Raw genomic sequence first — 24,876 nt, forward strand, 5'->3', positions numbered from 1 at the left:
GCTGCATATGGACTTAAAACTTTCTGGGTGCATTTAGCCTGAGTGATATTCCCTTTACTTTCCTGATGGTGCATGTTCATAAAACCCAAAGGTGCTAACACTCTAAACTGATCTTATCTTTTTAATTAATTTAAAAAGTTTTTCTTATGCAGTGTTAAGCAGAGAAAAACAAAGTAAGAATCAGGAAATAAGGTGAAAATTTTTATTATATGCTTTAGTTTTGACATATTAGAATTTTAATGTTATTATTCTTATAATTATGTATCAGTAATTTCCATGAGACTAAATAAGTAAAGGAGTTCTGAGGAGTTAAATGATAGGAGGGGTGAAGAATCACTGACCATAATATGATGGGGCACAAAAAAATGCTCAGAGAAAGAAACACCATACCTGAGCTACTAATATAATTAGAAGTGTGGTAGGATCTTGCTTATTTGCATCTCTCCATCAGGACTGAGAGTCACAGCAATATTTGAAAGTCCCATTAATAATGGTTCATTGCATGACCTGTGTGCCTCTTCCAAATATTTGCTCTTTGGGCCCCTTTCATTGTTACTGGAGACTCTGGTGTTATTCTTGGCCAAGGATGGGGTGAATGGTTGTGAGGAGGGCTTTGCATGAAGTTGGGAATCACCCTGGAGGATCTGGGTAGGGAGACAGGGTGAAATTCTAGGACCTCAGTATTAACCTGTCTTCTACACCATTAACAATTTTTATACTAACCTCTACCATTTTAGAAACAAATCCTTATTTTAAGCTGGCATTATTACTGGTAAATTATAAAACTACATTACTACTCAAGTTTTTCTTACTGGCAACTGGAGAAAAAGCAGTGGAAAAGGTAATTTATTTAATACTATAATATTATTTGCCAATGGCCATATATAAAATGTAACAATGCTTAAACTGTTTAAAATTTTATCATGTTATGTAATTTAAGTAGGCCAGATTATCTGCTTTATTTCTTCTATAAGTAAGACTGTAACTAGAAAGTTAGAGCAGAAACTACAGCAAGAACTTCACTGCTCTATTTATTCTAGTTTTCCCTTGAGACACTGTGGCAAAGTGGTTAAGAATATAGATTTTAATAAAAGATTGAACTGGATTGAGCCCTACCTCTGCCACTTATTAGCTTCTTAGCTGTCTGTCCTCAGTCAACATTCTTAGTTTCTTCTCCCCTCAGTTTTTCTGTTTATAAAAGAAAGATAACTATGACTACCTTACCAAGTTGTTGTAAAGATAAATTTCATACTGTATACACTGTACTGTATGCAGTATACTGATACTGTATGTACATATGTGGTTTCAGTTAATAAAAACTGAAAACAGGGTAGATGTTATAATTCTGGAATTCACATTGACCCTCATGAAATACCTAGGTGAATAAGCAGTAGAATTCTGGATCATGTAATTTAGACATGTAAAAGATCTTTTATCATTTCCTTTTATAAATGAAAGGACCAGAGTCTTGGCCCAAGAAGCTCAGGTACTATTCAACATTACTGGTATTGGCTGCTAGACATAAAGCCAAGAAGCAAAGTGTTTGATTGCTTGTCTAAATAATACCTTTTTAAATTCCTCTATAATGGCTGAATAGGAGAGAATGGAGGTCATTTTAAAATAAGCAGGTACATATGCTTATTAGGCTCAGCGTAGCTTTGGATGTAGGAGGTTTCAGAGCAGTCGTACACCTTGTGTATATAAACACATAGTGAAGGAATCAATCAAAATGCTTCAACTTCTTTTGTTTTAGGGCAGTGTCCCTGGAAATGAAGGGAATGAACTTCTTAGGAAGAGGATCTCTTAAAACACAGACATGGGATAAATGAGATAAAAATATTCTTCTAAGCTATTAATAAACACACTACTCCTTGGTTTATTCAATACATATCAGTGACATGTGGAAGGTTCATTGTTTTAAGTAGGTAAAACAATTTTCAAGAGAGCAAATAAAGTTCATGATAGTTTGTCCAAATTCCTGATATCATAAGAGCCCAAACACTGTGTAAAATTCCATCAGAATTATAATTTGTTTCCATAAGGTTATATGGCATGGCATATGTCTAAAAGTATGAGAACATTTCTTTGCCTTAAGGAATCTGTCCTATATGAGCAACAGCACCCTCTAAAATACAATTATGGAGCAATGACTTCAATGACTTGGCAAAACTTCAAAACGATAATGCAATGCAATTTGAGAATAATGTGATTATTATTTTCCCTTTAAAAAAAAAAAGCTTCTACTTGTCTCACAATAGAATAGTTCCTCTTGTCTTCTCCTCCACTCCCAGTAAATGAATTAGAACTCTGTCTCAGATTAAAAGAGGTTGGATGGAAGGAAAGATAATAAATGACTTAATTAAAGTGGATGGGTCTACCAAAGTGAAATGTGGCTGAGTAGAAGAGAATTAGCAAAGAGAAAGACACTAAGGGAATAACTCCAAATGCTAAAATTTAAAATTCAAATTCTAGTTATTTTTAAAAATCTTTAAATGTTGAGGCTGCTTTCAAGAATCTAAACCAACCAAGGGTTGAACTTGGTTTATGCGGTAATAACAGTTGCTCCTCTAGACTTTCAAAAAGTCTGGTAGAATGTTTCAGATTAACAAAATTTAAACTATTTAAATTTCACTCATGGGAACCACACACATTTCAGCATAATTTATATGTTTCTAATATTGCATTTCCCAAACTGTGCATGAGGTGCCTTAGGGCACTACAGTACACTCACCAGGATACCTCAAAATATCTTGAATTTTTAAGGGAAGCACAGTAATACGTGGCATCTGTCAGGTACCCATGAACTACTAGCTGGAGGTGGTTCACAGCTTTACCATTACATTCGTCTCTGTTGTTTTAGATGATGCCATATCTTTGCAAAACTGGGCAACATGAAAATCAGTGCGGAACAGGAAGTGAGGATGGTTACATCTAGTCTGATTCCAAGGCTTGGGAAGTTCCCATTGTAACTTATTTACTAAGAATGACAAACTATACATATATATATATATATATATATATATATATATATATATATACCCCACACACACACACACACACATATGTTTTTTGATGTTCATGTGTATTATTTTTTTAACTGGCTACTAAGTTTTTAGGACACAAATAGTTGTGTTATTTGGACCTAACTACTTAATAAACAGAACTGTCAGGCTCTTTGTTTGCTTGTTTTGCCTACGTGTACAAGGGGAAAGATTACTAAGACACTAGGTACCGCAATATGAGAAAGTTTGGAAGCTTTTGTTCTAACATTTGCATGCCTGTATAAGTAGGTGTCATGTCACAAGTAAATGATGCTTTATGCAGTTATTTTCTACATGAAGAATAGCTAATGCTGGGAAAGATGTTCTAAGAGATTGAATTTAAATATATGATTCAGAGCCGAAACTAACCCTCAGGAAGCAATCCAGATATGCACTGTTTAAACAAAAGAGCCCTTAAATATAGATAAACTTCAGAAGGAAGGAGTGAGGTATAAAATTGAAAGCCGGTTTTGTTTTACTCCTTTTTTCCCCTAGTCTCTACTTTGATTCTGTCTATTTTACTGCGAGGATTCCTCAAGCCAAATACGTTCTTCTTAATCTCTAATATGTTTTTCAATACTAACCCTGTAGAAGTAGTTATAAGTAAACTAGTAAGGCTAACATATATGTATATGCTCTTTTCCTTTTAAGGTCCTTCAGTTGAGTAAAAAGTAAGCTCTTCTATCACTCTTATTTTCATAAATTATACAGTGCTTTGTAGGATATTAGAGAGTCAGCTACTAGATATTATCAAAGTATTTCAGCCTTATATTTTATTGAGCAGAATTTATAGACTGCATTGTTCTGTAACTTGTCTTTCATGACTTATCCTGACTCTGCATCATGATCCTTTAGGTAATTTCTCGGTACAAGGACAGCTGAATTGCCAATTTAAACTTATACTATAACCAGAAAAGTCATAACTACTAATAGGCTGTTGCTGTATTACCATGCTCGTTGATCTGACGTAGACGTTGTTTTTCAGATGGCAGTTTCCATCATTTGGCACCACTATGCCTGCCAATTTGCTATCTAGAGCAAGATGAGATGTCTGGTCTGTCATCACCAGCAGCAATCTTTTAGCTTCTTTTCGCCATCCAATGTGACTCTTAAAATAAACATGTAATTAGATCTTGTACAATAACATAGATCTTTACTATGGTCTTCATTTCAAGTAAACATTAAATTTAAAACATTAAGTCAGGCTAGAATGATGTGCATAAATTCAGTGCTGTTTCATAAATAGCATTAACTTTTATTTGTATATCCTCTTCCACAGCCGTTTGACCACACTGTCTCCTGGCTAGAGACTTCTGGTGTTCCACAGAGGAAGAACAAGCCAGGTTTATGAAGTGCAGACTGCCCACTGTGATGTGAGTAGGACAACAAGCTACTTCTGTTTTTTTCCTTGGAGAGTAGTGAGTGAAAAGAGCAGCCCTTTTGGAAATGATTTTCCAAGTGCATAAGTTATTCTTTCCCTTTTATCTTTTCCTATTTATAACCCTCTCCTAATTTAGCCCCTCTGTCCTGAACACATACCAAAATGAATAATACTGGTGACGAATAACAGATAGGAGAAGAATGTATTCTTCTATGCTATGTTTTCACTCCATAAATCAAAGGGAAAAATCCTAAATTCTTGGAGAATTTTTCATCTGAGCAAATATTCAATAATGTGAAACTTCTTACCTCACAGACAGCTGCCTGAAGCATAGCATCAAAACCTCCTTCAGGTGTATCTATATTTCCAGAGATCTTCTGTCTGTGAACTGCTTTTTCAAACTCAGTGATGTTTTCCGTCAAAGACAGCACATGGATATACCCATGGGGAGGCATACAGTCTAAGTTGTAGTCACTATATGGGTAAAGAAGAAATGCAAATTCTATTTTGCTATGCGTCCTTCAAAGATCCAAAATACTACTCATGGTCATAGTAAAAGTGTGTGGTTGATGTTTGAGAAGGGAATACCTTTTTTATTTTTGCCAAGAAAATTTTATTAGAGAAAATCTGTATTTTATAAAATCAGAGAAAAGCTCAATATTGGTGAATATTTCTTTGCATGTAGCAATATAATGCCTTGGTCGTCAAAACATAAAGAAGATTAAACATGTTTAATATAGGACACCTAAGGGCTTTTATTATGCTAATATGCACTGTTAATTTTTAAGAGGAGATGAAAATTTACAGTGATTTCCTATCACATTTGCCCATGGAACAGCTGAAAAACACTTTTTGGGAAATGTTTTTAGGAATTTAGTTAAAATATTATACTACTGTTAGATATTTTAAAATATTTTGCTAATTTTAAAGTGATGCTTGGTGTAGAATTATTGATGCATGGTCAAAATTCATTAAAATTGTTTTGAGAATTCCATAATGTCCCCAAAGGTGAGGATCATTCCTCAGGTGCATTTGTATTCAGGGAGAAGGTGTGTGCAGCTCCATGTGGAGAGGCATCAGTCTTGTTCCTCTACAACAGAAAGCAGAGTTGTTTTGGTAAATTAGAGTATATGCTGTAAAGTGATCTGGGCAATTCATGAAAGTAGGAAAGAAGACGATAAAATGAAATGTTTTGTTAAGGAAGAACTGAACACATTTATAGTTCTCTCTGAAAATTCAACAGGCTAAGTATCGTGTGAGAAATTCATATTTTAAAGGTCTGTTTTCCTTTCATAGTAGGGAATATGCTGTTCCAAAATGATAAGAAAAAGGGCTCTTTCTAGCAAACAAATTCTCTCTTTTGACCTACCTATCCTCCATGTGCTAGCTGAGTTTTGTTTGAAATCACATCATAAGCAATGTAATTATAAACAGTCACAATACAGTAATGGAAATACAGATGCAATACTGGCAAAATAAGTACTTTAAATTAGATAAACCTTAATTCAGCAAATTTGGATCAATCAAAAAAGGAATACAGAAGTTTCAAAGATGTATTTTATATATATATATATATATATATATATATATATATATATAGTAGCCTGATTATTGGAGGTTTATCCAAAATTACTAATATTATTTGTGTTTTTTGTAATAGAAACTAAGTGAATGATATTTGAAAAAATATAAAGTAAAAAGCCACCCTTCAGTCTCAGAAGTTTTCAGATAGAAACATACTTCTTCTATACATATTTTAATTTATCATTTAATTAAAACAAAAATATAAAATTTAGTAAGTCTTTGATTTAAAAACAAAATGAGGTTTTATAAGATTTTAAATTTGTTTAGCATTAGGAAGACCACGTCAAATATTAGATACCTGCATTGATTATGAATTCTTTCTGGATGGATACTAATGTATGGTGAAACTGTTTTATCAACGTATGAGCCAAATCCAAGGCGGAAGTCATGGGAGAAAAATGCCATTTTTCTAGATAAATCATTTCCAACTGAATTTAATTTTTCAATATTATTGTGCATTGATGCTGAGACATCAACCAGATAATAAAGATCCACAGGATATTTCTTCAGAGGATGAATTTTCAGCATAAAATTAGCTTCAGCTCCTAGTTCAGAGAAAGACAAACATAGTATAGTATTCATTTTAAACATCTCAGGTTAAGCTATCAATCATCCGGTCACATTTTAGGTATAGAACAATTATCACAAATTTGTGCATAATGAATGAAATTGGGAATATTCCAGAATAATTTCAAGGCAGTTTGGAAACTGTACCATCCCAGACATACCAATGTCTTAGTCTCCAACTTCTACAGTGCATTTCTCGTAATTCTTTAGGGCAGATAGAGATAATAACAAATAGACCAGCTCAACATAAATGTAATAGGTAATATATTTATCACCATATGAACCTGTATTTCTAGTGTCTAGTAAAGCATAGGACAAACAGCAAGCAGCATTCTATCATAAGAGAGAGTAGGTGTCTGTGCTTGTTTTCAGGTCGCATTTAGATATGAAGACAGCCAGAAAGGTATTCTAAGAAAATTTTCCCCTTATTGGATGCAGGTGTAGATTCATTCTTTTGGGTTAAGGTATATTTACATATGAGATGTGAAAACTCTGGTACTGAGCAGTACATTAAGCTATTCAAAATAATTCCTACCTCATCATGTTACTTGATTAGATTCTCCCCAACAGTTAGTTGTAAGAGGAAATGAGACAGTGGTCTGAAGAATGATATGCAGCATTGCCACATTGAGGACCAAGACAATGTAGGGGACAGCATTTGTCCAATGCATAATGGGTGCATGATAAACATATGTTGAAGAGGGATCACAGGGGCAAAGAAACTGGATGAGTAGAGAGGGTCACCATAAGGAGAATTGTTGGAGCCTCCAAAAGACAACTGTCTTTGCAATACAGTTTTATTTAGTTTTCTGTCCATTATCAAGTCATACAAGGATTTGGTACCCTACAGAGTTAGTACTTCTGTATTTAACTTTTTAAAGTACATGATGAAAAGTTATCAATTTAAATAGAGGAAGTTTGTGAATTTTACTTTTTTAAATAATAAAACAAATGCTTGTAAGTCATTAATTATTTGCACATGGGGAATATTTTGAGTGTAAAAAATTTTTTAATAAATACAAATTTGTATACATAATTGGTAGCCTGATCTACTTATTAAAGGAATCTTACAATTTATCAAATCATATTTTCAGTCTTAATATGCTTAAAAATAGCAATATTTTAAAACTTACTTCACAAATCAAATGTTATACAGCCAGATTATGGAATGTATTAAAAATAGTAAGGTTTTTTGGTTTGTACTATTAATTATGGGAGAAAGGGGCTATTTACTTATTCCTAATTAGCCTTTAAATGCAGGAAACTTCTTTATTATAACATTCTTGGATTTTCAGCCCAAGAGTTTGGGAGGAGAAATTGGGCTTGCATAGCCCAGCCCAGTCAATTCTTTCACTCCTTTTTTTTAGGAGCTGGGCTGCCTCCGGTGAACATATATTTGGCTCTGCTTTCCAAGTATCTGGTGAAAAATCCTGCCCATGTGGAAGTGTCCTGCAATTTGGGTAGAGAAGTTTAATTCAGAAGAATGATAGAATCTGGTAGATAGGGCTGGATCGATGAGAAATAGAAATGGAGCGTATTGGGGAGTGTGGTTCATGTGGAGGAGCTTGAATTTTAATGTGGGTCAGCATTTAATTTTTAATTTTTTTAAAGTTGTGTAGTTGTTTTTTAACTGTTGACTTGGACATATGGCTGAAGGCATTAGGAGCTGGCCACATGGTATTCTCATCTTGATGGATCATTATAGTTTATGGTGGCTCTGTCTAAAGATGAATGGCTGCCTATTTTTATAGAGTCATCGAAAAATGTACCAGATATTCAGCGTGTTGTGTGAGTTGTTATATTATTGGTTGGTTATCTCAGCCAACAGGCAGAGTCTACATAGCATCAGCAAAAGCACAGGCCTTGGAGGCCTGAGCTATTCAGGGAGCTCCAGTAAAATGCTAGCCACACAGGAGCCTTCAGCACAGGTCAGCTGCTCATAGCCTAGCAAGCGAATCCTAGTCTCACTGACCTCAGCAAAGAAGAGGGCTTTTAGGAAGCCTTGCCAGGCTTTTAGGAAGCCTGGCCAAATGGCCATGGTTAGAGGGTGCAGGCTGCTGTAGCTTTATTTTGATTACATAGATGCTGGCGTTAGCACATGTACCTGGGTCAGTTGAAGACCTCAGCGTGGGCTGACACCTCAGTAAGACAAGTTTTCACTAAAGGAGAAAGGAGAATCTTTCTGTACACAGGCCTTTTACTCATCGCTGGAGAGAATGATAACCACTACTTTTAAACTGCAAGGCACTTGAGTTTCCTAAAAGGTTCTAGCTTTAAGTAGTAAGCTTAAGGTGGGCAGCCCTACATAGGCTGACCCCAAACCCCACTCTGCTTGTTAAGGAGGAAGCTGAAGGGGCCAAGCTTAGATTACCATATTTTGCCCATGAGCCTGAGACACTCCCCACATTATGCTCTCAAGTTGGCTTTGGATTGGATAATTATATATGACGGAGAAACCTTCTCTTGGAAGCAGTAGAAATATCTTTTCATGGGAACATGGATACCATGTCCCTGGATAAAATCTCCATTCAGTTCCTACTGTGGTGCCACCAACACTGGGCTCAAAGGGAAGATGACATTAAAGAGGTTTTGAATATATTGAATGAGAAAGAAACACATCTAAAAATAAGACAATATCTGCGGCCATCACCACTGTGATATAAATTCCAGCAGCAATGTCTTAAATGCTACTCTGAGAGAAGGAGCTATGTGGGGGTGGATTCTTTTAGTGGGTAAGAGCTACTAAGTGCAGTGATCCATATAAAATATTTACCACAGTATTTGGTACACAGTAAATATATAGACATTAGTAATTATTACCATTAGTATTACTAGATTCTAACATTAGATCTGTTCTAATGTTAGAATAGATGATAGATAGAACTGTTCTATCTAACATTAGATAGAACAACATTAGGATAAGAACTGTTTATTTATCTCTGAAGCCTCTGGGTTTGGTACATGCATAGCCACTCATAAATGTTCTTTAAACTATATTGGAAGAATATTTTGATACAGCATTTCAAAAGGCCCATATATATACCACAGTAAGAAGCTAATATTTATAACTTCTTTCCCATAGTTTAGGGAGATCTTAAATAGTTTCTCTCTATAAGAGGAAAAGAGTATCATCTGGCCCCCAAAATATTTATGCCACCACTTACATTATCTCCAGGAAAGCTTCATCCTCATAATTTGAGATTCTAAAGGCTCAAGTCCTATTCCTTTGATTAACTTTAAAGGCAAGAAAAGAGTCTGTGACATAGAATAAGAAAGAGGACTTGGAGGAAAGTTGAGACCTACTTAGAGCTATTGCCAATATTGGTTTGAATAGACCAAAAAAATAAAGTTGTTCGAATGAGTTTTAAATCACTCAAATAATGGCGTGAGCATCTCTGAAGAGCTGGCTACAACAAACATGACTGGATATTAAGAAAAGATAACTAAGAAATATTCTGCATAAGATGAAACTGAAAAACCGTAAGAAAATATGGAGAACTGTAGCAGGAGGAAAGAGCTGCCAATTTCTATTCATTATCCTTGAGCAGGGGAAGGAGAAGGCCCAAGAATTAGACTAGTTTGAAACAGCAAGGTACAGACTCCAGCACATTTCTGGATTTCTGTGTGGGATAAAATGGGGGATATGTGCCAGGTGTTGAGGAGGAAAAATGCATGACTCTATAGTTTTAGGTTTTTTGAAAAAAGTTTTGAATTCAAGAAGAATACCTGAAAAATCTTACATTTTAAATTAAGCTACACTAAAGAACTTTTTTTCTTTAAAATATTAAAATGAATCAAGTTTGAAACCTTTTCTTCAATTAGTGAAGTACAAATTATACTCATCCTTGTCATATACATTATATTACTTCTGAAACAGAAATCGAGAATTATCTTCTCTCACCTATCTTCCTAAAGATTTCATTTCATTTCACTGTTCTTAGGGGACATAAACTAGGATTAGTCACCTATTTCTGTTATTATTTTTCCATAAAATTGATAGGTAAAAATTTTAAAAAGTATAGTTTAAGAAGTAAAAAGTAAATATCTTTTTAAAATCTCATTTAAAATATTCAATTATATATATTATATACATATTTTATATAGCCCTAACATTCCTTTAAAAACTTAGTATATGATATAATGGAAATATTTTTATTTTTAAAAATAAAAACTTTTTAAAATCCTTAATAAATGCTACATTGAAGGTCATGAATTTTTATCAGGTAAGAATAAAGTGGTTATCTATAAATAAATCTAATAAATCAAAATTAATATTAGGGAATAAATGTATTTTACACTTAGGTATTCATTATACCAGACCCTCAACTCTTATATATATATTAGGGTGCAAAGGACTTTACATTGTAAGGAATGAGGTTCCTGTATATCTGGAGTTGGTAAAATACAGCTTTATATATTATGCCCCAAAGCTGGCATGTCTTTGATGCCACGATGCACTTTTAGATGAACTTATTAAATCTATTTTAATAATTATTTGCTATATATGCAGATTATAAAAATATAGTTCTGTCATAGCTATGTTGGAAAGATAACATACACGTTAGACAGTTAGTAACTATTTCCACACAGAAATTCATGAGGATTGGGGAATTGACTAAAATCAAACCCTATAATGATTGACATAGACATTAAGCATTTGTGTTTTGATTCTCCTACTCCCATGATCTCATTCATACTACCTTCACTTACTACCTCATGTTGACATCTCCAGCTTCTCTATCTCCAACTCTGTCTCTCCCCAGAACACCTAATGGGTAAGTCACTACCTTAATTCAAGATGTCTGTTTGAACTCAGACTCACCCCCTCCACAAAGAGCAGCCTTCTCCACCTCACCTAGATGCTCGAGCCAGAGCCCAGGTGTTCCCATACTCATCAATCACCAATCCCTGGGGATGAAACCTCCGGATTATCTCTCAAGTCTGGCCATTTTTCTCCTGCCTTGTTACCATTACTGCCATTGCTTATCTACAGCACTGAAATAACTTCCCAACTTTTGAACTGTTAATTTATAGTCTCAGGAGGATTCAGCCACCATTATGTCTACAGAAGAGAACAGACTAAATTCATTTAAGTGTATAAATTTAAAAGTAACATACCAGTATAAAAAAATGCACCTTGTAATTTTCAAATCTCAAGTATTTAAAAAAGAGCAAGACATTTTTTAAGGCTATTAGTCATTTTTTAGAGGTAAATAATATATGATAAGCCTCATCTGTAAGCTGTTGAAAATTAATATTCAGTGAGAAAAATAAGCAAATTTGTATGGAGGGGCAAATCACACACAAAGTGGAGAGATAAAGATAATTAATAAGCTTAAGAAAAATATGCAAGCTTTCTAGTAATAGGAAAAAGACAAAAGAAAACAGCTAATAGACTAGTTACACTTAACAAATTGAAGAGATTAAAAAGAATGAGAATGGGTGAGGTTGACTCTTGAAAGCCTAACTGGACATGAATTTTTCTTGTGAATAATCTGGTAATACACATGACCTAGTAAATCTATTCCTAGGACTGTATCCTAAATAAATATGTTGTTACATATATGGAGAGATAGATAGATATAGATAGATACATGTATAATGAATATCACTGAAGATTTGTTTAAACAAACTGCATTTAAATTTGATTGGGACTGTCTTACATTTATTGATTCACTTAGATTTTGTTACATTACTAGAATATATTTATAGAAAACTGTTATTTTTATAATATTGTTTCCCTATTCAGGAACATAAAATTCTTCTGCATCTATTCATACTGTCTTTTACGTAGCACAATAGACTCTACATATTTTTTAGAAATTTTATCACTAGGCAGTTTACATTTTAGGTTGCTGCTTTGAAATGATCCCTTTTTAAGTTATATTTAATACTATATAAGAAATTCATTGATTTTTGAATATTTAAAAAATTTCCTGCCATGGCCTTTTATTTTTAATTTTAATAGTTTTCGTTGATTTGCCTGGATTTCCAGGTAGAAATATAATGATAATTTTGCTTTATCTTTTCAAAATGTTGATAACACATACTTGGTTTTCTTGTCTGATTGCTTTTATGTAAAACTTTCAGAAGGATTTTAATACATATTAAAAAAGTAGTCTTCAATTTTGGTTTGGGCAGGAATGGATACTAATTTCTTTTGTATGATTTTTGGCATCTATTGAGATAACAATATATATTTTTCTTCTTTTGGCAAACTAAGATGATAAAAATACATTAATTTTAAGACAATCAACTACCCTAGGTTAGATCTACTTGTATGGTGACATTGCCCTTATTATCACATGCAGTTTAATTTGATTTCTTAAAATGTTATTAGGGATTTGATACTAGAGTTATGATAAGCTTGTAAAAATTGAGTAGCTTCTAAGCCTTCTCTAAAACCATGGAAGAGTTCATGTAGCATAGGGATAATGTGTTCCTTAAATGTTTAGGGGAACATGAAATCATTTCTCCCCATGAAATCCTTTAGACCTAATGTTTTTAGGGGGAGTTTCTTTTATAATTTTCTTAACTTCTTATATCTTTATTAGGTTTCTTAGGGGTTTCCCTCTTCTTGAGTCAATTTTAGTCATGTATATTTTCCTAGAAAATTATCTTTATTATTACGATTTATATATTTTACCACATTTAATGCATTTTACCATTTTTAATATTTTCTTAAAGTTTTTTTTTACCCAATATTTGTTTCTCTGGTTATGGTCTGTATAATCAGGTCATTTGCTTTTTGTCCTTTTTTCTTAATTAGCTTTGCCAACAATTTGTCTATTTCATTGGGCTTTACAAATAACCAGATTTTGGATTTATACGTTCGTTTTACTTTTTTATTTCTATTTTGCATTCCATTTTGTTTTTTTTCTTAACTTATGAATTTCTTCCTCTTGTTTTCCTTATGGTTATTTTGTTTTTGTTGTTTCTATACCTTTATCTGGATGCTTCATTCTTCTTTAATAATAAAAGCATTTAAAGTTTTGAATTATCCTGAGAGCAACTTTGAACACATACCATTATGTTATGATGTGTGTTGTTATTATTGTTATTATCAAATAGTCTATGACTAGAGTTTTGATTTATTCTTGGAGATAGAACTTATTTAGGAAAATCTTTTCTTTGTTTCTCTATTATTTAATATTTGTTTATCCTCTTGTATTGATTTTAAATTTTATTGCGAGGTGTTCAGAGATGTTGGCCTATAAAAACAGTTTCACTTTTTGGAGTTCAGTTTTCTTGTATAAAATATAATTAATTTCTAAAAATATTTCATAGCTTTTGAAAACATTATTTTATATATCAAGAATTATGGATTGAATTTTGCCCCCTCCCTGCCCGCCCCCAGCCAAATTTCTATGTTGAAGCCCTAACTCACAATGTGATGGTGTTTGGAGATGGAGCCTTTGGGAGATGACTAGATATAGATGAGGTCCTGAGGGTGGGGTCCTCATGGTGGGTTCAGTGCCCTTATATGTAGACAACAGAGAGCTCCTTTTCTGTCTGTCTGTCATTCTCTCTCCCTCCCCAGAAACCGAATCTGCCAGCACCTTGATCTTAGACTTCCTAGCTCCTAGAACTGTGAGAAAATAAATTTCTGTTGTTTAAGGCACATAGTGTGTGGTATATTGCTATGGCAGCAATAGAAGGTGGCAAGTGTCATAATCTTACCAACCTAGTTACTTTAATTTTTGTGTACCCCTTTCCAGCTGTCACTCATTTATGTCCATACTGGGCTGTATAATTGTTGGATATGGTGAAGTGCAGTTTTAATTGGAAGCTGGGAAAATGCCTAGGGCCAAGAAAGAAATGGATTTCGTTATTTGGGTAATCCAAGAGTCTGGGAAAAATAGCTCAGTTTTGGAATTGGGAGGTCATATGTTGATAATGGTTATTCAAAAGTTTAATGACAGGACAAGACCACCCAAAATGAAATAATGATGGCTTGAAGGCAATCGCATACCACTTAAAACTAAATGTATCTAGTTGAGTGATGCATATCTTTGTACCTGAACTTATCTTGCCATATGTAGTTAGTTCATTGGGATTCTCTGGCACTGGAGAAAATGAATAATTTCCAGTGGCCTGCTACATGTGCAATACAGTGGTGTGGAAGGACAAGTATAAGAGAAGTATTGGAGGAAAAGCGTATGTTACTCTCAGGGGCCAAATCAGCTCAAGTTAATTATGATAATTATGAATTATAGTTTTCTGTTACAAGCTTATCACACAGGCTCTAAGACTTAGCTTAATTCACATCTCTTACTAATTAATCAACTAACAAATTCAGCAAACACTTATGGAGTGCTTACTACATGCCAGCACTCTGTTAGGCATTGGAGAAACAGAGTAGAATAAAACATGTTCTCTTTCTTCCAGAGCTGGCAGTGGCATAGGAACACAATTACAGTACAATGTGATCAAGTTTGGAAACACATAATTATAATATAGTGTGGTCAGGTTTGCAGAGTGTCCGAGGCCACACAGCTAGCTATAGGCATAAGAAAGACTAGAATTCTGATTTCTTGATTCTGAGCCCACTCTTATTTCTACTGTAGCAATACTGCCTGCCATAAAATGTTAAATATGAGCAAATAAAGCTAGATATAATTTCAAATGAAGAATCATCATTGATTTATTTGAAAATAACCATACCTTGACGTAGCTGAATCAGCACTTCTCCTGGTGTCACCTGGGTATTGATTTCATTTTCACTTGGTGTTACATGCACAGATGGGTATTCTATCAAATCAATTGAGCAGCCTTTGTTTATTAAATTGGAAACAATATCACAACGTTCATTCTTTGATCCACCTGAAATGAAATCCTGTTTAAAAGAAGGAAAATCACTGATGTTTTTAGTGCATATCATCTCAGTTATAACCAAAGAAAACCACATAACGAACACTGCAAAGAAGCCATCTTCCAATATTGTACAAATTATACAACTGTTAAGAATAGCTGCATGTTTCCAATAAGAATACTGGCAAATTTGTCTTGAATAAAGCTTTAATTTCTAAATGTTATTTTGAAAGAAGAAAATGAATATTAAAAAGGAGATTTAAACTAAGTACTTTAAATATTGTTAACTGATCACTTTAAAATTACACCAACTTAATTCCTTCTAAATATTTTACTTTGGAAATACTGCTCCAAAAGAAAATTTAGCCAAAATAGACCATTCAGTGTGGTTCCACATGTAAGCTTCAGTTCTCAAAGAACCCAACTGGTATGTTTACTATATACTATTATGTTTGGAATGTGAGAGCAAGTCCTTAGAAATCACATGCCTAATTAGGTACTGAAAATTCATAAAAGAATGAATTGGAAATCTATATTTCTTAGACTAAAAATTCCCCGACTTCTTATACACGTAACAGCCTGTAATTCAGTAAACCAAGGAAGATGCTCATAATGAGGCTGGGAGATAAAAAAGTGCAGCTCAAATTCTCCTGATTTTGAACAGAATCTTGAACTTTCATTACCATTCAGCACTGGTTAGTTGATGGTAATCCAATAGCCATCCATTAAACTTGGAATTAATGGAGCAAGCTTAAAATATAATTTATCTTGACTGAGAAAGATTTGATATTTTTATTTTTGAATGTAACCATTCAGGTTTTTTCCTAAGAACAGGAAATGTATTGAAAAGTATAGAAATATAGTTTATTATATATAATGTTGGCCTGAATTATTTGGGATATTTGCTTACATATGGGCTGGATATTTGCTTAGTGATCTTCCTGGATGTGGCTATTTTGATCTGGCATTCAGTCATTCCTCATCTAGTTTAACCGATTCAGAGAACTGGGTTTCTGATCAATTACTCATTCAATCGAAGAATGTTGACTGAATACTTACTCAGGGACAGTAGTTTGTTAGGTGCTGAGGATACAGACTGGAACACGACAGATAGAGTCCCTGTTATCAGAGTCAACAGACCATCAGTGAATTCAGCCATTAAGCAAGTAAATGTAATTATCATAGGCATTAAATTTAGGGGAAGCACAGAATGTCATAGGGTTATGGAGAAAAGAGATTATATTCACGTTTAATATTACTTGACTATGAGATCACTAATTATGAATAAGGAGATCCTTGGCACTGGTGAGGAATTAGATGGGATGGTGGTAGGCAATATAAAAACATTCATACAAAGATTTTAATTTAATTCTTCTCTCAATTTAGAAAAAGGGTTGGAAAACTAGAGACAGTGGGACAAACACAGCTCATGCCTTGTTTTTGTATGGCTTGAGTGCTAAAAAATACTTGTTACATTTTTTAAATGCTGTAAAACAATAAAAACGGAGAAGAAGAATGTACAACAGAGATAGTATGTGGCACAAAAAATTTTACTATGTGACCCTTTACAGTACTGATCCTGAATTAGAGTGTGGTGCACAGTTGTAATATAAATATAATTAAAAGACAAAAGAGAGGGCTTCCCTGGTGGCACGGTGGTTGAGAATCCACCTGCCAATGCAGGGGACACAGGTTCGAGCCCTGGTCGGGGAAGATCCCACATGCTGCGGAGCAACTAAGCCCGTGCCCCACGAATACTGAGCCTGCGCTCTAGATCCCGGGAGCCACAACTACTGAGCCCACGTGCCACAACTACTGAAGTCCACGTGCCTAGAGCCCGTGCTCCGCAAGAGAAGCCACTGCAGTGAGAAGGCAGCGCACTGCAACGAAGAGTAGCCCCCGCTCGCCACAACTAGAGAAAAGCCCACACACAGCAACAAAGACCCAACACAGCCAAAAATAAATAAATAAATAAATAAATTTGTTTTAAAAAAAGACAAGAGAGAATAGGTTCTTTTCAGTCAAGATCTCCAGGTGTCATTGGTGAATGACTTCATGGGAATAGAAGAATTCGATTTGCCTTGCTATTGACCTTGCTTGCTGAAGTTTAAAACGTTTAAAGCCTTAATTTCTCATTTCCAAGTTTATCCTATCTGTTGTTAAAACTTAGAGGTTCTGAATGTGAGATTTAGTTTTTAAACAACTTGGAGCTCCTCAGAGAAAGGTGGCATGTACTGCTAGATATAAGGGGCTGGATGGGGGATCTCAGCTGTCCCAGAGCCTGGGGAATACTGAGGGCGCATAAGGCTTGGTACATGTATGCTCATTCATGCCTCCCATGAAGGCCACAGACCAAGGGCCACATGCGCTTTAATTTAATTAATTTAAGCAAAAACTGCAAGCCTTCAAATCAGGAAAGGAAATAAAGTACAAATAACTCTGATTTTTCTTTTCAGCTGGAAATTTTGTGATTTGTATATACAGAATGAAAAAGAGGGGAAGGTGGTTAATTCACTGCAACTATACATCAAGCTATGCCATTTGACCTTTAAATGTCAAATCATTTTGCTGAAATAGGCAAAAAAACATCATTTGTTTTGCAGTGTCTGAATCAGCATGGCTGTTTTTACTCTACTGTAAAAACTAAGTTAGAAAAACATTGCCAATTTGACAATTAGGTTTGAAAAGGGAAGAAAAGATCGTGGCATCAAAATAAAGAATGGAATGCTGCCCCTACCCACTGTGGCCTACTTTCCACTCCGTATAAAAGAAAAGAATTTGAAACCACACCCTTTTAACTTTTGGTGTTTTATGTCATTTTAATGTCTTCTAATTCTTATATTTTACTTTTTCTACAAGAAATACTCAAGCAAACTTATACTCCAGCTGTCTAAAACCTATTTGAGAATGAAAAGCCCAGGTTAGAAAGTTACCCTGGTTGGCTTCTCATCAATTGTTACTTTCATCCATTTAATGTAATAGTCTGGAGATATAAATAGGAAAAGGTTTTTCTCCTACTCGTTTCTGAGTCTTTCTAACCTCCAAGCATGGCAATCTGTACAGAAATGAAAGAATTCCTTCATCTTCCTTTTTGACAGTGAATGCCCTTTGTATTGTATTTCGGTTTAATTATGCTCCAAGGCTGCCCTGTAAACTTCTGACTATGTAATCACAACCTGTATCTGACATATCAGGCAGAAGAGGAGGAGAAGTCTTCAAAACTTTCACATACGTTAAGTCATCTTTTTTTTCACATATGTTATGTCCAGTCTTTGACATATGTTAAAATGAATATGAGGCATTGAACTAGGTAATATTGATACAATTTTGTCTATCCTAAATATTTTCCAGTTCCTTTTATGTAGCATGGAGAGAAAGAGAAGTCAAAATATACAGAATGGCAGATTGACATGCCACACAAGAATGCAGACAAATTGATTATACTCTGTGTAAATTTTCTAGTGAACTTTTACTTTTGACCAGCTTTGAGAATTATACAAACCAGGCTTAAGTTGATCATGTTTATCTTTTCTAATCATGAACAGAGAAAAAAATGCCTCTTTCTTTCTTGTCCCTCTTCTCTTGCTGGCTGAGAAATAAAACCAGCAGTTGCATATGTGACTAATGGTGGGCAATCTTTCAAAATTAACCATTGCATTTTTCCTTTCAGTGGTGTCAGGTCAGCATGTAGGGAGTGGACAGCTCCTTCTGTTAATGATATGGCCAGTGACTGAGTGCTAACATGGGTTGCTTCCCCTGACGTTGTATTCTTAACACAGGCAATTTTCTTAGTTTCCTAAGTCTGAATGAATTGCTCTAGAGTCTCACCATAGTTCTTATAGTAACTTAAGCAATGCCTGTGTGCTAAATGCCTTCCACATACAGTTTCATTTAAACTTCACAACGGTGTGTCATAGTTACAGTTATTATTTCCATTTTAGAGCTAGGGAAAACTGAGGCTCAGAGTGGGTAGGTTAACATGGCCACGTTTACATAGTTGGAAATGGATGGCACTGGGATTTGAATCCAAGTTGATCGCATTTCAGAGCCTGCTTTGTCAACACATAAATTAGACTACCCTGCACCACATAGAAGAATATTTCGGGATATGAACAGCCAAGTCATTTCTGGATGTTTTCTGAGATCCCCTTCTGAGGATTGGACCAACAGCAGACACCTCTGGAAGCCACCCTACGTTTCCTCCTTGGCTTACCTCCTTCCACTTGACCACCCATTCCTCTGAATACACAAAATCCCTCCTCCGTGGCAGGACTGACATTGCTCCTCCCATAACTGTGACTCTCCAGACTTTTCATGCCAGTAGAGGTGTGAGATGGAGAAGGGTGCTCTCTGGAAACTGACATTCTATATGGCTGGCATGTTGCATTTAGCTGGTAACTGGGTTTCTGAACCATCTTTTGAAAATCCCTCTAAACTATAGTCACTAAAGTTCTCAGGAGCTGAAGTTAAGTTGGCACAGTCTTCACAACTCTAATGATCTTCCTTGGTCATGCAGTAGAGGTCTAAAACGGAGTGTTGGGTGAGGGTCATGAAATATCAACATATCAACAAATGTAAAACATACCTGACAAGGAAAAACTGGAAGTAAACTTCAAACTCAAGGTTATAGAGATGCGGAAAGGGAGGCTCAGAGAAAAGAGTGAATTCTGTCTGGTCATTTGGATCATAGGAGGGAATGAGATTGGTCCTGGAAACTGTGGAATTGTCCTCTCTATGACATTGCCTGGCTCCATGGGTTCTGGCAAAGCACTGCCTAGTTTTGGGTGACATCTGATTTTCTGACCGATAAAGCCCAGAGTATGTCCAGGAAGCCTTTGGGCTGTCAGTAGGAGGGCTGCTTACTTCCGGAAGACATGGCTACTGTTTCATGATCCCCTCCCCTGCCTTTTTCCTGACTTGTTGCATAGAAGAAAGTAATGTCCATCATCCTTTGCTACTTTTCATATTTCTGTTTCCTCTTGGGGGATGTATAAAAGGACAAGTAATAACAGGAGAGATTGGAAAGCTAATGGTAGATACAGTTTTTTCATCTAAATCAGAGGCTGCAAAAGCTAGAGATTTCTCTTCATGTCAAGCAAAAGGCCATTAAAGGTCTGTTTGTTTCAATTCTCAGGAACTACATAAATGATTGTAAAGTTACCTAGGTAATCTCATAAAAAAAAAACCAAATTAGCAGTTGGCTTCCTCATTGAAACTTATTATATAAGGTAGTTTTGATTGAAGATTACCAACAAAAGAAAAAACTCAATACAAGTTTAGAGCCAAGAAGGAAGGAACACATTATAATCGTTTTACTATAAAGTTTGTTATTAGGACATGTTTCTCTTTATTTGACTATAAAAACATAAATTTTGAAGAATAAACATTTTCTGGTTATTCTCCATGTAACAGAATTTAATGTACACAATATTGCATGAATAGGGTCGCATGTCAAAGAAAAGCATCCCATTTTGCATAAGTAGCCAGTGAACTGATGTACAGTGTTATGAAATGGAGCAAATCACTTATCTCCAAGTATTTCAAATAAAAACAAATGAGATGGAACAATAAATTAGCTTGCTTTTCTTTAATAAGCAAGCACAAGACAACGATCCAACTTGGATATATAACCTAATGCCCCAAGCTGCAGCAAGAATTTCGCACAAAGCCTACTGACCTATCAAAAGTTACTATCCGTGTTTGCCAACTCTCTCTATAGAACAGATGGAAAACATAAAATGGTTTGCACTTCATTTCAAAATTACCATAATTTTCCTAATAAAAAGGTTATACTTATATTCAGCCAGATATGCTGTTTCCAAGCATGAAACCAAAGAAAATTTTCCTGATGCTCAGCAGTATCTTTCTTTTTCCTGATGCATCTTCAAGGCACAGAATATTAGGTCAGTGAAATCATGCTAGAAAGAAGGTCAACTTTAAGGAGAAGAGAAAAGAGCAAAAAAGGAAAGAAAGAAAAAGGCACACCTCTTGAGCACACCATCCACATTCCGGACCCAGCGCAAGGCACTTGGTGCAGGACACTGCATTCGAAGATGCACATCTATTGTCTTCTGTAATGGAGGATAAAATGAGGCATTACGGTTTACTCTGATATTGGGAAATATGTGCAATTCTAGACCAAAATGTATTTTGAAAACTGACATAAGCTGACCCATAGTTTTAAGTATATGACATCAAAAATATATAATTTCTTTGGGAATTGTTAACCTGATCACTGCAATTAATATGTACCGTATTTTCTGGATAGCTATCATCTGGTTTTATAAAATTAGGGAAAAGAAGGTGATAAAAATATGACTTTAGGTTTTGGGGTTTCGTTTGAAACTCTGTTGCAATGGCAGAGGATCCTCCAAATATTTTAGTGTGCTAAAGTTTCACTGTAGTTCATATTATCTGAACCAATGAGGTGTTTTTGGATCTAGAATTTTTCTGTAAAAATAATCATATACAGACCTCAATCTCAACATGTAAATCCATATTGAGTCACAGTGAATGAAGTTTCTGAGAAACATTCTTGATGGACATACACAGTAGTTCGCTTGGTAATTCTGACTGCATTAATATTGATTATTTTGGCATGAAGGATATCAGAACCAGACAAAATGGCAATGATTCAGTATTTTAGAAGTAAAGTGGTTAAAATGAATGGGTTGTTTTAGTTAACCTAATTTAGTTTCTCTGACTGGACCACTTTTAAGATTATGACCAATTCACTTTTCCATAGCTACCCACACTTGTCTGTTATGTGTTAATAACATAGTTGTGCCTGGATACTATTTACCTTTATCCTTCTAGCTACTACTTAGATCATTAAAAAGAGGCTCATATTACAGACTTAAACACATAAAATATAATAAAGAGAGAGTCATAAATTATTTTATCATGAGGTTTTAGTGGAACAATCACATGCTTCCCATACTCCATCCTTTACAATGAAATGTCCCAAGGACATGGGAAATCACAGCATTCTACCCATCTCACACGCACACAGTAAATAACATAGACATCCTGGCTTTAAGTAGTTCACAGTCCAGGTGAGGTGAAAACTGTATAAGAAAACAATAAAATACAGGGTGATAAGCATAACAAAATATCACCAATGCACTATGGGAATATGGTGAGGATCTTCTCACTCTACTTAGAGGGAAGGGCAGGGGTCAGAGAAGAGGGCATGTTTACAGATGGCTCCCCAGAGGCAGTGATACCTAGTATGTCTCTTTGCCCTCTCATTTTGTTTCTTCTCATTTGTGTTCATCTCTTTTTAAAAAATGTAATAGGCATGAAAGAAGACTGTGTGTGTGCCCAATCACACATGTACATCGGAGTTTGAAAGGGGATAGAGTCTACAAAATCTCTAGCTATCCCCATCTAATTGGTTTCTCTTTTCCTTCTCTCTCAACTTGCCCCAACATTCTTGAAGACAGGCTTAAAACGGTTCTGACCTGGAGGTGGCATGGGATGGGTGTTGGCAGTGAAGAGAGAGAGAGGAATACAGAGAAGTAAACATAGCAGAGAGGTGCATTGGGATATTGGGAAGTATGTGCAATTCTAGACCAAAATGTATTTTGAAAACTGAAATAACTGGGGTGGTAGTGAGCACTCTTCCCTGTATTTCCCCAGGTACCAATGAGTTAAGCTAAAAGCATTCTTCCTTAACATCTCATTGTTCTATTATCCATCTCTTCTGTCCCCTTCATCCTTTGTCCTTGGCTTTACATCAGCTTTTAAAATACACCATCCAAAACATCTTCCCTGATCTAGATGCACTGCACTGGGCTAGAATTTTCTTCACTGGCCTAGAATTCCAAGGACTAAAAAAACTAAGGTTTGGGCTCTCTTTACTACAGTGTGGTCACCAACTATGAAGACTCCATAACCTAAAAATCTTCCATCTGGCTTATCCTCCAAAACTGTAAAACCTGCTTATTCCTAAAGTATTCAGAAGAGGAGTGACCTTTTTAGTTTCGTTCTCAGAAAGCAAATCAGTTTAGGTCTAGAAGTCAAGCACATTTGCAGACCTAACTTGACCTTTACCAACTCTTAAGCTTGACCCAGCTGGAAAATGGAATTAAGTCTATTTCAGATCAGAGTTGAGCAAGCCTTTCACTGAATAGGTAGGACTTTTGCTGTGGCAAAAGACAGCAGTCTCCTAGAAGGGAAGCTGCAGATTCTATGACTTTGGTCTTTGTTTCAAATGGTTGTCTGACTCTGTCTTAAGTTAACCTGGTTCAAGTTCAAGTCAGGCTCCTACGTCTATAGCACATGTAGTAAATAATGAATTTATAAGCAAAAATCTGTTCTCTCTGAATCTTTTTTTTAAATTAATTAATTAATTGATTTTCAGCTGTGTTGGGTCTTCGTTGCTGCGTGTGCGCTTTCTTTAGTTGCGTTGAGCGGGGGCTACTCTTCGTTGCAGTGCACGGGCTTCTCATTGCAGCTGTTTCTCTTGTTGTGGAGCACGGGCTCTAAGCACATGGGCTTCAGTAGTTGTGGCACGCGGGCTCAGTAGTTGTGTCACGTGGGCTCTAGAGCGCAGGCTCAGTAGTTGTGGTGCACGGGATTAGTTGCTCCGCGGCATGTGGGAACTTTCCTGACCAGGGCTCGAACCCGTGTCCCCTGCATTGGAAGGCGGATTCTTAACCACTGCGCCACCAGGGAAGCCCTGTTCTCTCTGAATTTTGCTTTCTGTTTTCTTTTAAAAGTTCTAGTGCCAACCTCTGTTCTCAAACTTCAGACACCTAAGGATGATGACCAAGGGACACAGAGACTTTGGTTCTGTTAATACTTCCCTGGTTCCAAGGCTGACATTTCTCAGTCTATTTAACTACAAGAAAAATGATCCTGTTTAGATGATATGTTTATTAATATTATTTTGAGGGTGTTTAATCTACAGAAGTGAAAGGAAGAAGAAAATGAACCAGGAAAAAAATAACCTAAAGACCGTAGAAATTTCAACGTTTAGCTTGGGAGCTTTCCATAAGTCACGTGATCAGATCAAGTGAAAGTTCTAGGAAACATTTCTAATGTTTTTATGGTCTAAAGTCTACACCACAAAATTTCAACAAAATTTAAAGGATGTCCATAGTTATCTGGAAGAATGAACCGAAAACTGATAAAGATTATCGGTCCGTGGTATTTAGAATCAATCATTCTAGATCCTCCTGTTACTCCTAGACAGAATGATTTGTAAAAAACGCAGAAATGCATTTTTTCCAGACAGCATCCTCTTCCTAATTGCATTTACTATACTAATTAAATTAAACTTGTATAATTATGTAAAATTGCTTCCTTTAAAAAAAAAACAAAATAAACACTGTTATAATGGATATGTATTCTACTTTGATAACAGTCAAAACCAGGCAAACTGAGTATATGTAGAATAAAGTTTGGAGTATAACTTCAGGGTTTCCTTGTTCTAGGTGTATATCATAGTCATGTAAATGTTACAGATATCTTCAAAATACATTACCT

The 24,876-nt window shown here is 35.3% G+C and overlaps 1 protein-coding gene across 3 annotated transcripts in view; it reads right to left on the reverse strand.

The window, feature by feature from the left end:
- ITGB8 (integrin subunit beta 8) overlaps positions 1–24,876 on the reverse strand; it is a 98,151-nt gene that overhangs the window by 38,234 nt on the left and 35,041 nt on the right. For 2 of the 3 annotated variants that reach the window (XM_067746187.1, XM_067746186.1), the window contains exons 2-6: positions 21,370–21,455; positions 15,238–15,409; positions 6,305–6,551; positions 4,731–4,896; positions 3,991–4,149 (exon numbers count right to left, since the gene is read on the reverse strand). In XM_067746187.1, coding sequence (XP_067602288.1) covers positions 3,991–4,149; positions 4,731–4,896; positions 6,305–6,551; positions 15,238–15,409; positions 21,370–21,455 — 830 coding nt within the window. Of the gene's footprint in view, positions 1–3,990; positions 4,150–4,730; positions 4,897–6,304; positions 6,552–15,237; positions 15,410–16,443; positions 16,504–21,369; positions 21,456–24,876 lie in introns of those variants that run through there. The other variant, XM_067746188.1, reaches the window with a different exon arrangement.

Source organism: Pseudorca crassidens, chromosome 8 (genome assembly GCF_039906515.1).
Source record: "Pseudorca crassidens isolate mPseCra1 chromosome 8, mPseCra1.hap1, whole genome shotgun sequence".
Taxonomy (NCBI): Eukaryota; Metazoa; Chordata; class Mammalia; order Artiodactyla; family Delphinidae; genus Pseudorca; species Pseudorca crassidens.